This window comes from Dendronephthya gigantea, unplaced genomic scaffold (assembly GCF_004324835.1).
Source record: "Dendronephthya gigantea isolate DGI-Jeju-01 unplaced genomic scaffold, DenGig_1.0 000040F, whole genome shotgun sequence".
Classification (NCBI taxonomy): Eukaryota; Metazoa; Cnidaria; class Anthozoa; order Malacalcyonacea; family Nephtheidae; genus Dendronephthya; species Dendronephthya gigantea.
Window position 1 is genome coordinate 218794 of NW_021163050.1, and position 15554 is coordinate 234347.

The 15554-nt window shown below is 37.3% G+C and overlaps 2 protein-coding genes across 2 annotated transcripts; both read left to right on the forward strand.

Moving 5' to 3' along the window:
• Nucleotides 1–474: 474 nt before the first annotated feature.
• LOC114526615 (inhibitor of growth protein 5-like) lies at nt 475–1190 on the forward strand. The gene is made up of 2 exons (XM_028548206.1): nt 475–862; nt 982–1190. Exons 1-2 carry the CDS (start codon nt 475–477, stop codon nt 1188–1190), a joined length of 597 nt encoding a protein of 198 aa, XP_028404007.1.
• Nucleotides 1191–3239: 2049 nt separating this feature from the next.
• Nucleotides 3240–5600, forward strand: LOC114526616 (uncharacterized protein K02A2.6-like). Its single transcript, XM_028548207.1, has one exon. The coding sequence runs from the start codon at nt 3240–3242 to the stop codon at nt 5598–5600; it is 2361 nt and encodes a 786-aa protein (XP_028404008.1).
• Nucleotides 5601–15554: the final 9954 nt, after the last annotated feature.

Below are 15554 nucleotides of genomic sequence, written 5' to 3' on the forward strand. Positions count from 1 at the left end.
GGAGGCTCTTACCTCAATCGAGTTGAGATGCAAAACGGATGTCTTGCTCTCGCTCACAGCAACTTGTTCATACCGTCCACATTGACAGGTTCGAACAATTCTTCTACAGGACTTGATACTGAACGATTGTTGACGAACTTGGATATGGCTATTAATGTCTACATTGATCGTGTGAACGGAGCACCTTGTGGGAAAAGTCCCATCACCCTTTTTAAGGGAGCGAAAGATGAACATGCCAACCAACTGCAAGATCGACGCCAAGATTTGTTGACATTCCTCACAGGCAGCAAAAAATTGCAAGCAGAGTTACAAGCAAAGAAACCAGATGAATACAATTACTTTAAGAAGATTTGGGACTTATGGAAACAGCATATGGTGAAAGACCTACCAGAGAAATACATTTTCTTTCTGTTACCTTGCTACAAGAGTGACTGTGTTCATCCAGTATGTCAACGGTGAAAACCTCAAGAAGAAATGAAGTGGTTTGAAGACGGACCATCCTTGGTCGATATACCCTTACCTATTCCAGATCCTGCCCGTCCCTGGGAAGGTAATTGTGCAAAGTGTACATCCGGTTGTCATGGACACTTCATGGCTCCTGCTGAATCTCTTGAACATATTCAAAAGAATGGCTATAAAGATTGCATGCTTAACCCTCCTTCAGAGGTTATCAAGAAAGCGTTTGATTTATCTAGGAAACAGAAAACGACCCTCTCAGCGACACATATCAAAGATCTGGCAAAACAAACGCTTCTACCTGAATGTGACATCTCCTTTTGGCTGCAGCATCTAAAAGGAATTGAGGAAAGGAGAGCTGAGGGGGTGAAAAAAGCAAAAGCAACCAGGCAGCTGCGTTCAAAAGGTAGATTGTACTTTTACTGCATATCAAATTAGCACTCTTATTCTCCATATGTTTTGTTTTCTTAAGTTAATACAGTATGTAATTGCGGCACTTGAAAATTACCTTTGGTTATTTTGTAGAGAAGGCACAAAAAGAAAAATCGTCTGTTATAAATGAGCCCAGAAAAGATGTCTACTGCTGGTGTGCAAAAGAGGAGTATGGTGAGATGGTTGCATGTGACAACCCAGCCTGCAAGATAGTGTGGTTTCATTTTGATTGCGTAGGATTGTCTGAAGCTCCTGCAGGCAATTGGTTTTGCAATGACTGTGATCAGATAGATTTTCCGTAAACCGTTTTAAATAGTCGTATTATAGATACTGTTGTATATCTCACATCCGGCTAGTTACTTCCGGGTTTGTATGTATTATAAATAGGCTAGCTTCTCTTTGTAATATCAGAACTTATAGAAAATATATACTTTGCAATCCGAATGAATCTAAGATTTAGATAAAGACAAGAAAACACAACATGGTGGCAACGGTTGGATAAAAGCCCCAGCTTGTTAACGTGAGCGATTTTTTGACACTAGCGATAAAGACGGAAGAAAATATTGGATATAAACATTTTTGAAATAAGACACTCGAAAATGGCGTTCAAAGCACCGTTTTCAGCACCTCAAATGGATTGGGAAGCTGACGACTCGACCATAGCTTTTAGCAAATCAAGCAAAAGGTGAGCTGATGTCAAAAGTATACTCAAAGACGCTGAAGGAGAGGAACAAGTCAGCTATTCCTGCTATGGGTTGGCGAGAAGGGTCTCGACATCTACAATAGTTGGAGCTTTGAAGACGGGGAAGACAAAAAAGACCCAGCAAAGATTCTCGATAGATTTATGGAACATTTGGAACCACGGACAAATCATCGAATTCACAGGTATACTTTACAAGGTATGCGACAAGACCGAGGTGAGTCAATCGATAATTTTATTGCCAAGATAAAGAATATCGCAGCTAAATGCAAGTTCAGTGGCAATGAAGAGCTCGAGGATAGATTATTAGATCAACTAATTTGGGGTACAAATGATCCTGAAGTTCAGAAATCCTTAATCGGACGCGATGAAAAATTAACATTAAATACTGCCATAGATATTGCTAGAAGTTACGAAGCAACAAAACGACAAATGAATTCATTATCAAATCAAAATAAAGGAAATCCTCAGCAAATTGACAACATTAGTCGCAAGAAATTAAACGCTGATAATAAAAAATCAAAATAGTATTATACAATGTAGGAATTGTGGTAAAAGTCATAAGCTACCACATAAAGGGAACTGTCCAGCCCATGGTACTACATGCAGAAATTGTGGCAAATTAAATCACTGGCAATTAGTATGCAAATCAGCTAAAAGCCAACATAGATCAAAGTCGCCACACCGAAAAAATAAAAAGTTCATTAATAGTCTGGAGGAACAAAGTAAGGAAGACCTGTATGCCGATATTCCAACAATTGGCACTATTGAAATAAATAGTGTGGTAAAGGATAATAATACTATGAGTGAGGAAGTATTTACTACCCTGCGTGTTAACCGTAAGAACAATGGGGATATAAATTTAAAATGCAAAGTTGATACGGGTGCTCAGAGTAATGTGTTGGCCCATTCATTTGTTTCGTGTTCTATATCCTGAATTAATTAATGCTGAAGGGATGCCCAGGGACGGTGCTCTACAAAGAAGTGAAGTTATCTTAACTGCGTATGGGGGATCTGAGATTACCCAATTTGGAAAAGTACTAATACCATGTCAGCACAAAAGGGGAAAATTTAATTGTGTTTTTTATGTAACTGATGCAGTAGGTCCAGCTATATTGGGAATAAAAGCGTGTAGAGCCCTCGGACTGGTTTCACTCCATTGTGCGCTGGAAACAAAAGTGGTACGAGGAAGAAACATCCCTCAAGGTGTTGCCCAGGGGCCTAGTGAAGAGAAAGTTAAGTCCACTAAGAGTATTAGATTTGCGGATCAAGCAAAGATAGCAAATCAGCAACAAAGTCGGTCTAGAAGTTATATTAAACCCTCTGTGCCAATCACAGACCGTCCTCGTATAAAGGATAAAGAGAATCTGATCGAGATGTATCCAGAATGTTTTGACGGGTCAGTTGGATGTTTTGAAGATTACACATACCATATAACCCTAGATCCTAAAGTTAAACCAGTTATTCATGCGCCTCGTAAAGTACCATTAGAGCTGGTAGATAAACTAAATTTCGAACTTGACGAGATGGAAAAGAGCGGTGTAATAGAAAAGGTAACAAAACCAACCGAGTGGGTAAATTCTATAGTTATAAGGGAGAAGCCTAATGGCTTCGGATATGTTTGGATCCCAAAGACCTGAACGAAGCAATTATGCGGGACCACTATCCAACACCCACCTTAGAGGAAATCACCCCAAAGTTAGCTGGAGCTAAGATATTCAGCAAATTAGACGCTCGTAATGGATACTGGAATGTTAAGTTAGATGACGAATCATCATATCTAACCACATTTAATACACCAAATGGTCGATATAGATTCCTAAGAATGCCGTTTGGTCTTCGAATGAGCCAAGATGTCTTCCAATTCAAGATCGATGAAGTCTATCGGAACTGTCTTGGTGCTGCTGGGATTGCAGACGACATCACAGTCCATGGCCAAGATGAGTCAAATCACGATCTACATCTTCATGATGCAATGGAACGTACAAGAATGGCTGGCATCAAACTCAACCGAGAGAAATGCATCATCAAGACCGCTGAATGCAGTTTTTTTGGTATGGTATACACCGCGAATGGAGTCAAACCTGATCCAGAGAAGGTCATAGCCATACAGAACATGGAACCACCCAAAGATAAGAAAGAACTTCACACGTTCCTTGGAATGGTCAACTATTTAGCGCCATTTATGCCCAACTTGGCGAGTCACACGGCACCTTTGAGAGAGTTAATCCGGGATAACGTTGATTACAAATGGTCTCCGTCACATACAAGAGCTTTTAACATACTCAAGTGTCAAATAAGCACAGAAACTACACTTTCCTACTACGATAGAAGCAAGTCAGTTGTGCTACAAGTAGACGCATCAAGTAAAGGCTTGGGAGCCGTTCTATTACAAGAGAACAAGCCCATTGCGTTTGCATCGAAAGCCTTAACCCCTGCTGAGAGTAGGTACGCCAACATCGAGCGTGAGTTATTGGCAGTGATATATGGATGTGAGAAATTCCACACTTACTTATATGGGAGGCAATTCGTTGTGGAAAGTGATCATCGTCCTTTGGAACAGATCCAGAAGAAGAATCTCGACATGGCACCTCCTCGACTTCAAAGAATGCTTCTACGGTTGCAACCATACGGTTGTATCATCAAATACAAGCCAGGCAAAGAGATGGTGATAGCAGATACACTATCGAGACTGTCACCAAGGGAGGGAGACGAAATCCCAGGAATGCGTGTGAAAATTCATCATCTAGTAGAATTTACACCTGTCGAACTCCAACAGATAAAAGAAGAAACTGCTAGAGATGGAGCTCTTCAAATACTCAGCGAGCAAGTTATACAAGGGTGGCCTGATAGCATAAAGAAAATACAGCAAGCAGTAAAGCCTTACTGGAATAACCGAGATGACATTTCTATCCAAGAAGGACTTCTATTCTTAGGCAGTAGAATAATTGTTCCAGAATCACTCCGGCAGAAGATAATGCGAGAAATCCATAGTGGTCATCAAGGGATGGAGAAGTGCAAACTCCGTGCAAAATCCTGCGTTTATTGGCCCGGTATATATAAAGAGATTGAGAGTATGGTGGCGTCCTGTTGTGCCTGCAAGAAATTCCAGAATTCACAGCAAAAGGAACCCATGATTCCAAGCGAAGTACCGCCAAGACCATGGCATACTGTGAGCGCAGACCTGTTTAAGGTAAATAATTTCTGGTACATTGTTATTGCTGACTATTACTCGAAATTTCCATTTGTGAAGAAATTAAACAGTTTAACAGCAACCACTGTAGTTAATGTGGTTAGATCGATATTTTCTGAACAAGGCATACCAGAAACGCTCATTTGTGATAATGGATCTCAATTCACTTCTGCCCAATTTCAAGACCTAGCGAAGAGATATGGTTTTAGAGTGGTCACTTCGTCACCTCACTACCCAAAGGGGCATGGTTTCATTGAGAGACAGGTCCAAACTGTGAAGAAGATCCTGTTGAAATGCAAGGAATCAGGAGCTGATCCTAGTCTTGCATTACTGTCGTTGCGTTCTACACCGTTAAGTACAACACTCAAATCTCCAGCAGAGCTACTAAATGGAAGAATGTTCAAGTCAACATTACCAGTAAAAATTCATCCACCAAGCGATCGGTACGAAACCAGAGACTTGTTATTAACACAACAAAATAAACAAGTAAATCTATATAACAGGGATTCGAAGGAGAAGCCAAATCTCTTTCAAAATCAAGCGGTACAAGTTCAAGACCCTGTTAACAAAACGTGGAGCCCAGCGAGAGTAGTTGGTTTTGGACCAACTCCTCGTTCTTATATTACAGAGGATGGATCCGGAGTTCAGTTACGGAGGAATAGACAGTTAATCAAGCCTGATATACAGAAGACACCTGAACCGATAAATCGTGATGCCAGAAATCAGAACCAGGGTGATGTGAGACAGGAAGAGATGCCAGAAATCCGAACACGCTCAGGTCGCATAGTAAAGAAGCCGGACAGACTAATATATAAGTAGATAATATCATTAAATAGAATTAGAATAATTAAGATAAAGTAAAACAATTGATTAAGACAATTTCAGCATAAGTATTTTAGATCATAAGTTTTTTTATATAATTTAGGAAAAGAAAAATATATATATATATCTTTTAAGAAAGGAGGATGTTGTATATCTCACATCCGGCTAGTTACTTCCGGGTTTGTATGTATTATAAATAGGCTAGCTTCTCTTTGTAATATCAGAAAATATATTATAGAAAATATATACTTTGCAATCCGAATGAATCTAAGATTTAGATAAAGACAAGAAAACACAACAGATACTGTCTCGGATACTGTATTCATAGATATTACAGATAATTACTTTGGAGGAAACAAAACGCTAACCTAATAACACAAGATTGTTGTCAGTTCGTTTTCAAATAAAGGGTTAAATGAAAAATGACAAACATTCATATGTTAGGTTAGCATTTTGTTTCTTCCAAAGACAAGTGATTGTAAACCGTTTTGATGTTCCGTTTTTTCAAGTTTTATAATATTTATGTTCAATGCAGAAGCCAATCAGCCATCTGGGTTTTCTCTGTTCGTCTTTAATTTGTTTTAAATATCTGTTTAATTTATAACAAGTCCCTGACTGTGATTCAGTGATTGTGAAAGTTTTTTCTCACCACCAGTCAGAGCTTTTAAATATAGAAGCTGGTTACCCTGGGGGTTTACCACTAGTTGTGCAAGTCTGTTTCTTCAGTTAATTAAGTAACTAAATATTTTTTCCACAATTCACAAGCCGTGTACAGTCTTGTACTGGAAATCGTACTGTATAGTATAAATTGTTGCCAGTTCTGATTACCTAGAAAATGAGGTTGCCACATGCCATTTTAAGTGGCAGTTGCTTAATGGACAGTCCATTAGATATGTGCAAGTATATATAGACAATAGACATGCATAAATTATGACAATGCATATTATTCACACATTTAATAGCCTTAACTTCATTTTATTTAATTAAATTTTACTGAAAAAACTAAAGCTTGGAACAATGAACAAAACCAATTTAACCTGAAAAGAATCCAGTTAGATGTCTACCATTGCCTTGTGGTATTTATCGAACAGGTCTAGATAATTGATATTCTTATTAAGAATTGGACGTCGCCACGTCGGGCCCCGTAGGGCGGGGGCATTATTCATGTTTAGAAGAGTAAGAATGGCCCGTATAGCGGGGCATTAGAGTGAAATAGAACAAGGCCTTGGTCTAATGCCCCGCTGTTCCCCGGGTAGGGGGGTGCGGGGCTTTCCACTGACTGGTGCATAACTCGTGAGATCTTTATGCATTTGAAAAGAACGTAAAAAGTTAGTGAATATACTAAAAAAGTTTTTTCATTTAGTGCAATAATTTTGAAGATACAAGCCTCTAAACTACCTGCAGTTCCTGATTCCCAACCTCCTGGGTTTAAACACAGCTATTCAATTTCAAACTGCCCATTGTTTACAGGAGCCTGGGACTCAGGAACTGCAGGTAGTTTAAAGGCTAGTATCTTCAAAATTATTGCACTAAATCAAGAAACTTTTTTAATATATTAACTAACTTTTTACATTCTTTTCAAACGCATAAAGATTCCATGAGTGATATAGGCACTTTAACCGTTTCAACGGCAAAAAACCATTTCAAAGCAGTCTGAGTTAGTCGACACAAGTCTGGGTCATTATTTAGTTTAGCAATCCATGACAATGAATACTACCTCTGCCTTGGTATTCATACCTAAACCAGTGCTACTTTGCATCTAGGGTATTATTATATAGCCAATGTTTAATAAAACACTCTAGCCTTCAAGTAAAAAACCAGTCTACAATGTGTGGATTGTTTATTACATTTTGTCGTCTAGGGCCACTTGTAGAATTGGCTGTATCAGTTCCCAGGAAAGAATGTAATCCAATGCATATCAGCTGATGAGAAGGTTAAGAAAATGGTTGGTGCCCCAACATTTGTGATTATAGCTTTCAGTTCCTCTCTGACTTTATTCCAATATGCATTGCTACCTAAAATATTTCCAATGTATCTTGATATTTTTTACATAAATGTAGCCGAGTTGTTACTTGCAGCCATTTCACACAGTTCATTAATAGTGAGATGTGCCTCACCTGGATGAAAATTTTTTGGGAGATTTTTTATCTCTAGAACATGTTTAGCAAACATAGTTTTCAGATCTTTTTAAAGATGATTTTACAGGCCATGCTTCTTTACAAATTGTACATTGGACTATAATACGATGAATGGATTTGCTAAATTTTGCATGTTGAATTTCGCCCAAGCTTGTTCATGAATATCACCATTTCTGATAGCAAATTTTTCAAGGAAAACAGCCTGATTCTGATCATTTCTGACTCCCTTATCCTCAGCTTGTTTTCTCTTTTTGTAGTTCCTAGGCTTTTCTAACTCAGTTTGATTATCACTTTCACACTCTGTTTGTTTTCTTTTGTTATAAGCTCTATCATTTTTGGATCTTACTTCAGCTTCAGTTTCTACTGATTGTTTTTTATGTTGCCTTTTACCACAATTATTTGCATTCATTGTTTGACTTGATGTGGCTGTTTGTTCTGCTGACTCAAATGTAATTAGCTCAACTGTCACTCCTTTTATTTCAAATGGTGTCACAATTCGTATTGGTATAGTGTTTTTGAAAGTAAGAAACTAAATTTCCTATGCTATCACGATTGAAACCAAAACACATTTGCCATTTGGATCAGGAATACCTTATGCATCTCTTGAGTAAGGATCAAAAACTTTGAAAAGCCCTTCACATGTTATAATAATGCCAACGCAATTGCTATTTATTGTCAACAGACAATATTCATAAGTTATTTCAGAATGAAAGAACAAACTATTTAGGGAATCTTCCAATGAATAGTATGGCAGCATGGTACCATTCATAAACAAATCCCCCCCTAAATAGGCCACTGTAAGCCACATGAAATGTTTGATTAGATACTGAAACATACTCTGGTACTTCAGATAACAGTAAAAATTATTTTCCAATAGAATTGCTTATGTAAGCATAAAGGTTATTTCCCAAACATAGAATTAAATTCATAAATGATAAATCCATTCATTAACATTTTTTACTTTGCAATGTACTATTGATGTCAATGACATGGCAACACATTGCTTACCGGCATTATGTTTGAATAATCGACCATTGGCTTAGCTAAAATCAGCACAGACAGTTTTGCTAGGGTCAACTACATCATAAACAGTAGGTCTAGGGTTCTCTTCAACATTGTTGGCCAATCTCAGTAACAATGGCAAATAGACATTATCACAGGCTATCTGATTAAATGCTGCTCTTATACTAAAAACTACATGGATTACATTTATTGGCAAACAGCATAAAATTGATGTACAAACTATACTGTCAGTTTTGATATATAATACCTTGATTGCTTGATTCTTTGACAGAATGTATGTAGTTTTCATATTATTGCCAACCATTGTCCAGCTAGAGCTAGCGGGGTCACACTTCCGCTAGTATATTAAAGTTTGTAAATATAGCGAGATCACACTTCGCTAATAAGTTTGCTGTAAATACAGCGAGATCACACATCGCTGTTTCTAAAACACACAATGTGAACAGCCTCTTTTGGTTTGACTTGACTACAACACACCCACGAACACACTCCAAAATATCCACCTAAAAGAAATTTGGTAAACAATGTCAATTAAACAATTTACAAACAGCAGTTGATCTGTCTATGTAGGTTTGTGATGTTGTTTGTGTCTACAGCATTTCAACATAAACACAATACACAACGTAACATTTCACGATGACTTACTTTGATGAAGAATGACAACCAAAAACAATGACCAAACATGGCAACTGTATATCAAAACCAGTATCAACACAGACTGACTCAAACAGATTTGGAATATCGTTGCCACGACTATGTCCAAGAGGGCTGACAAGGATGACAGACTTCACAATCAAGTCATTTTAACCTATAAAAATATTAAATATTCATACAGTATATACATATGTTGTCATATGTTGTCTTGCATACAGTATGTGCATAAATTTCTTCTACTCCCTCTGATGCCAGGTTCTTTCACTCTATCTAATGCCAGACAATTTTTACACATCAAGGTACCAGAATAGACCTTTCTTATCATGGCGTCAAACGCTGAAAGTATGATGTTACATTGCTGAATTATTAGCAAACTCTTTCTCAATTATCAAAATTGTTTGCTGTTACTTTAGACAGATTAAAAGAACGAAGTATGATTCACTTGGGTGCATTAGAGTATGGTTCAGATTGGATATGGTTCTCACCCATTTTGGTAGCATGTTTGATTTATTTAACTTCAAAATATCACAAAACTTCTTAAGAGATACATGACACTCCAATAGAAGTGCTTCAGCCATCATCAAAAGTTTGAAGTGGAAAGCAACTAATGGTTGTGTTGCTGAACCAGGCCATAGTTGTAGTTTCACCAGGACAGAACAAAACCATTTTTTTGTGCTGGTAACCTGTAGTATAATTAAATTATAATATATTTGTAAAATATAAAGGCACATACAAGGTGCCTCCCAAAAACATAACCTCCATATATCCATATCCCAAAATTTAACATTTTGATTAAACTGAAAGTTTATTGATGTAATGAAAATGGATACTACATGGTAACTCTGGAATGGTAGTAATACATTAATTGTTTATTATGCACTTCTACTCTGGACACAGTCTTGCCCCACCTACCACATTCGAAATGGTTCCTCGGCCCTAGACTATAGTCTGTAAAATGTTAGCTGCCAGTACTGTACTGATGAAAGTACTAAATGCAGTTTTTAAAGACTGTTAATACATTGACTGAACATGCAAAGTAAATTACTATTTGTTACAAATCTACAATAAAATTTCAAGTACACCTTTATACAGACTGTTAAATACTGCAACATACTATTAAAACTCACCATTCTGATCTATACACACAAGTAATTAGTAGGCTAATGGTTTCGATAGAGTGTAGCTTTCTATTTCCACTTTGGTGGTTGGTTAATCTCTGCTTTCCAACTAAGTATTCTGTAAACTGGATCAGGGCCAAGCGTTCAGCAACTTTGGAAAGTACAGGTAGTGGAGAGATGGGCCTGTTATTTTCAGCCACTTCATGGTCGCCTTCCTTAAGGTAGGGTATTACTACGGCTTTTTTTCCACTCACGTGGAAATGTATTACTCTCAAAGGATAGATTTATCAGCGGTAGTGACACTATCCAAAATTTTGGGGAGGCAGTTCTTTATTACTTTGACTGGGACTTTATCATATCCCGGTGCTTTGTTGTTAGGCATCGACAGGAGAACTTTATTTACCTCCTCACAGGCCACTGATCTGAATAAAATAACTCATCTTAGGGATATGACACAGGGAGAACTGATTCTGATACCTGTAGCCTGTGTTCTACGGCAAGCTTTCTTGAAGATATAGCAGTCTGTTCCCCAACGGATGTAAAGAATATGTTAAATTGATTAGATAAGGATACTGTATCTTGAGTATAGGTCAGTTGCTGGCTAGAGGACTTTGGTATTGCACGACGGATTGTTTTCCAAATTGCACCACGGCAATTTTTATTAGAGAAAATTTCTTCATTGAAATAGTCTATTTCCGCTTGTCTGATGGCACTTTTGATCCGCCGTTTTAATGATTTAAAAGCATTCCAATCCTCTAATGACCCAGTGGTTCTTGCTATATGATGAAAATGGGATTTGTTTCGTATTAAGGACCTTAACTCCCCATTAACAAATGGGTTTGGGTTATATTTAAGCTTAATGACCTTCTCGGGGGCGTGTTTGTCTGGGCATGCCAGGAACAGAGCATTAAAGGCATTTATTACGTCCCACGGTATCATCGAAATGTTGCATGTCAGTAGGATTGAATGTTTTGAAACTACGAGTCACAATGGTTTGTACAGCTGGTTTTGTCACTTTTAAATTCAAAACCACATAGATTAAGAAATGGTCGCTAATTGTGGTTTCATAAACTCCACTTGACCTAACGATGTTACAATTGGAAACAAATAGAGCGTCGATCAATGTTGATAAGTTAGAAGTAACTCTAGTGGGATCTTTTATCAGTTGTGTAGCACCAACGCAGCATGCAAATGAGCGTAGGGCTTCCGAGCTGGGATTTTCAGATAGAAGGTCGCAATTTAGGTCACCCACTAGCACAACGTCTTTACCCGATGATAATACTTCGGTATATTGAGGCATAAGGTCATTGTCAATGAAACTAAGAGGGCAATCCGGTGGCCTGTATAATACCCCAATAATTAAGGACTTCAAATTATTATTTTGAACATTTAGCCAAAGCTGGTGAAAGCAGGAGGTCATTATTTCGCTAATGTTTTTTAAGACCTTAGCTTTGAGATTACTTCTGATATATGCACATACCCCTCAATTAGGATCGAAAGACAAATCTCAGCTATCCAAGGACTGGATTATATTGTGAGATATGAAAAAGGGAAACTTAACATCGCAGACTATGGTTCTCGCCATATCACTAAGAAGCAATAAGATCATGACATCAGAGTTGTTCAGTCTTTTGAGGAAGAAGTTGATGCATTCCTATTCGAACCTGATTCCGAAAGTGATCACATTATGAGCACATTAAAAGTGATCACGAGAGAGCAAGCGAGAGGATAAGAACTATCAGTGTTTGAGAAACGTCATAGAAAACGATTTATGGAAGTTATATCTAAATATGTTGGTGTTTCCCTCTCTCCTCTGCAAAGGTTTTCGTCGGGTTAGTCAGGTTTGTAAATGGTTTTAAACCGCAGGAAATTGGAATGCTGGTGGCGAAACAGCTGGTGGGGGAGAAAGAGAAGGCAAGAGAGGCAAAAACCTCTGCCAGATTTGAGGCGATATCTATAGCAAGTGGGCGATATCTGTGCAATCAGTCGAATATCGATACCATCACACTGTTTCAGACTTATACTAAATTTACTGATGTTCATTTTTTTATTTACTTTCTACTGGCGTCGTTATTTTTTTTATGTAAACATCGTTTTTTTATGTTATTGTGATGAAAAGTTGTATTGAGGATTGAGCTGACGACTCGAGTTCTGAAATCAATATATTGGACGTATCAATTCAAAACATGTCAATCGAAGGTAACTTTGTGTCCAACTTTATAAGACTTTGCCTTCTTGAGGTTTTCCTTCCGAGAAATTTCACATTGAATGCATAAAATATGAGCACAATATTAATTAATATTTATATGCAATACATTATGCATGATCATATTTTAAAAGTTCTTAAAGTTCTAACAGTTACACACCTTGTTATAGTACAAATGCCTTTTTTCCCATCACTAAGAAATAGTTGAAAGCTGATGGTTTGATATAATATGAATAATGACAAACATGTGGTATTTTGTATAGATTCCCCAATTTAAGATACTGAGCAAGAAGCATGTGCATTTGTGCCTTCTTCCTGTAGCACACCTAAAAAGAAAGGAAAAGATAGCCACAAATTGTGTCCATCAAAATTTTACCAGCTAAAAAGCGGTCAAATTTGAACTCTCGCTATTGTAGAAGCAGAAGGGAATCCTTGAGCACTGTTTTGAAAGAAAAGTTTGTGGAGAGTCCAGGAAAAACAACAAGTCGTTCAGATATAATGGAAGCACTTGACACAGTCTAACAACTAGGGCTCTGAAAGAGACATTTCCCACTGTTAAATTGGACCCTCGCAAAGGAGAATACAAAAATATCAGTCAAACTGTTTCTTTTGAAAGTTCCACATCATCATCCTCATTTAAATTTCGTGGCGACTCTAAAATAAGCAACTTACCACAAGAAGTGGCTAACCATAAACAAAAGGCAAAACTCATGATGGATTCTATTATGTCTGCTGTTGACGATAATTATCTCAGAACCGTTCTATGCATGTACAACAAAGAAATGGACTGTGTGTCTGCTCCTACTGAAAGTATTGATATAATATATGAGAAAGAACTGCAATTTGTATACGAACATGACAAAAAGTTGACTTCTGGTGAAAGAAATCAACTGGTAGAAGAGTTTGGAAAATTAACGCCGATCACTGATTTGGGTGTTAGAAGTGGAGATAAATAGTGAAGTATTTCAAAACCTTAAAGCTAATTTTAAAGAGGAATGCCCATTATTAGCTGAGATTATTCACATTCTTTTCCTTGGTAATTTGTCTGACCGAAAAGAAAAGGGTGCAATACATGCACTAGCTCTTCTTGCCAGTCTTAAGAACAGGCAATGTAAAAATGACATAACACTAATTTTTACATTAATGCTTGTTTCCTTCGGATGTTCAGAATGGTGAATATGCTCAACAAAATTGGTGTAACTATTCCATAAATGTCCAATACTGACGATCGGTATCCGATCAACAAACCACTCTTACAGATGGTACGGATGGATCGACCGGACAATTTTGCTTACCGTCGGACAATATTTTGCCGTTGCCCGAAAACAAATAAAGGCCTGCTGCGAGGGTTACTGCGCGCGTGTCTCGCGTGGTAGTGCACGTTCAATGTGCGGCGTGTGAATGTTGAATGGTCCGATCGATCGATCCGATCCATTCGACAAACATCCTTACCGTCCGACAATTTTTTTACCGATGGCAAAAATGGGAAGCAAACGCCAATGAGTGTGAGCTTAGAAGTATTGCATAGCTACAACCATGTTGCCTCGTTCTTTAGAAACCTTATTATAATGTTATATGCCAAACAAGCTTAGTACATGAATCATAACATCAAACTGGATTATTCTAAACTGTAATATATAATATATAAATATATATAAATATATATTGCCTCGTTCTTCAGAAACCTCATCATAATTTTACATGCTAAATAAGCTTAGTACATGAATTAGTAAAATGAAGCTTAGAAAACGAATTGTATTACATACATCCATGTTGCCTCGTTCTTTAGAAACCTTGTCAAAATTTTACATGCCAAACAAGCTTATAATAGTACATGAATTATAAGTGAAATAAAGCTTAGAACACGAATTGTATTACATACAACCATGTTGCCTCGTTCTCTAGAAACCTTATCATAATTTACATGCCAAACATGATTAGTACGTGAATTATAACATGAAACTGGAGTATTATGAATTATGTTGCCTCGTTCTTTAGGAATCTTTTCATAATTTTAGATGTAAAATATTTAAGCCTAAGCCTTCGAAACATTAAACGTTTAACTATAAGCGGCAAGAGACGATTGGTTTTCACATAACATTAAATATGGCATTAAACTTTGGCATGATAGGCAATCCAATAAGCTTGGATGTATGTTAGTTGATTTTAAAAACATAAATTTCAAAAGATTATGAGCTTAGATGAATAACAACCCACCGTCCCCTGACCGGTTAAACGTTTAATGTTTTGGAAGGGCGACCTTCAGTCCTTCATTGAATTAGCTGTAAATTAAAACATGAAACTGCATTATTATGATACATGCCAATGGACAAATACGTCACCCCACTTAGGCATGAGGCTCGTGTGAACGCTTTGTAAATGCGTATGCATTGTAGCCTCGTTCTCGTAACACGCTCTATAAGAAATATATAATAAACGAGAAAGCGTTTATTACCATTAGATACCTAAAAGTGTGTTGATAAGCGAGGCAACAGCCGAGTTTTTTGGCACACTTCATTTGAGGTTTATTATCTAATGGTAATAAGCAGCTTTTGAGTTTATTATATTATTTCTCAAACGACCTTATATCTAAGGAGAGATTTAACGTGAAAGCTGAGACCGTTTATTACCGTGTATCAAGACAACGATACGGTGCTGATTTTCTTTGTGTTTTTCTTATGAGTTATGAATTAGCAGTCTTTAATTAAAACGAAGGCGCACTAAAAATATAGTCATATACTTTCATGATTGTATCAACGGAAATACATCATATTTGGAGTGATGACAATTTTAAACGAGTCTTCGCAAAATG

Coding starts and splice junctions, on each gene's coding strand:
- LOC114526615 (XM_028548206.1), top strand. CDS start 475: ATGAAGTGGTTTGAAGACGGACCATCCTTGGTCGATATACCCTTACCT. Junction 863..981: donor CAGGCAGCTGCGTTCAAAAG/GTAGATTGTACT, acceptor GTTATTTTGTAG/AGAAGGCACAAAAAGAAAAA.
- LOC114526616 (XM_028548207.1), top strand. CDS start 3,240: ATGCGGGACCACTATCCAACACCCACCTTAGAGGAAATCACCCCAAAG.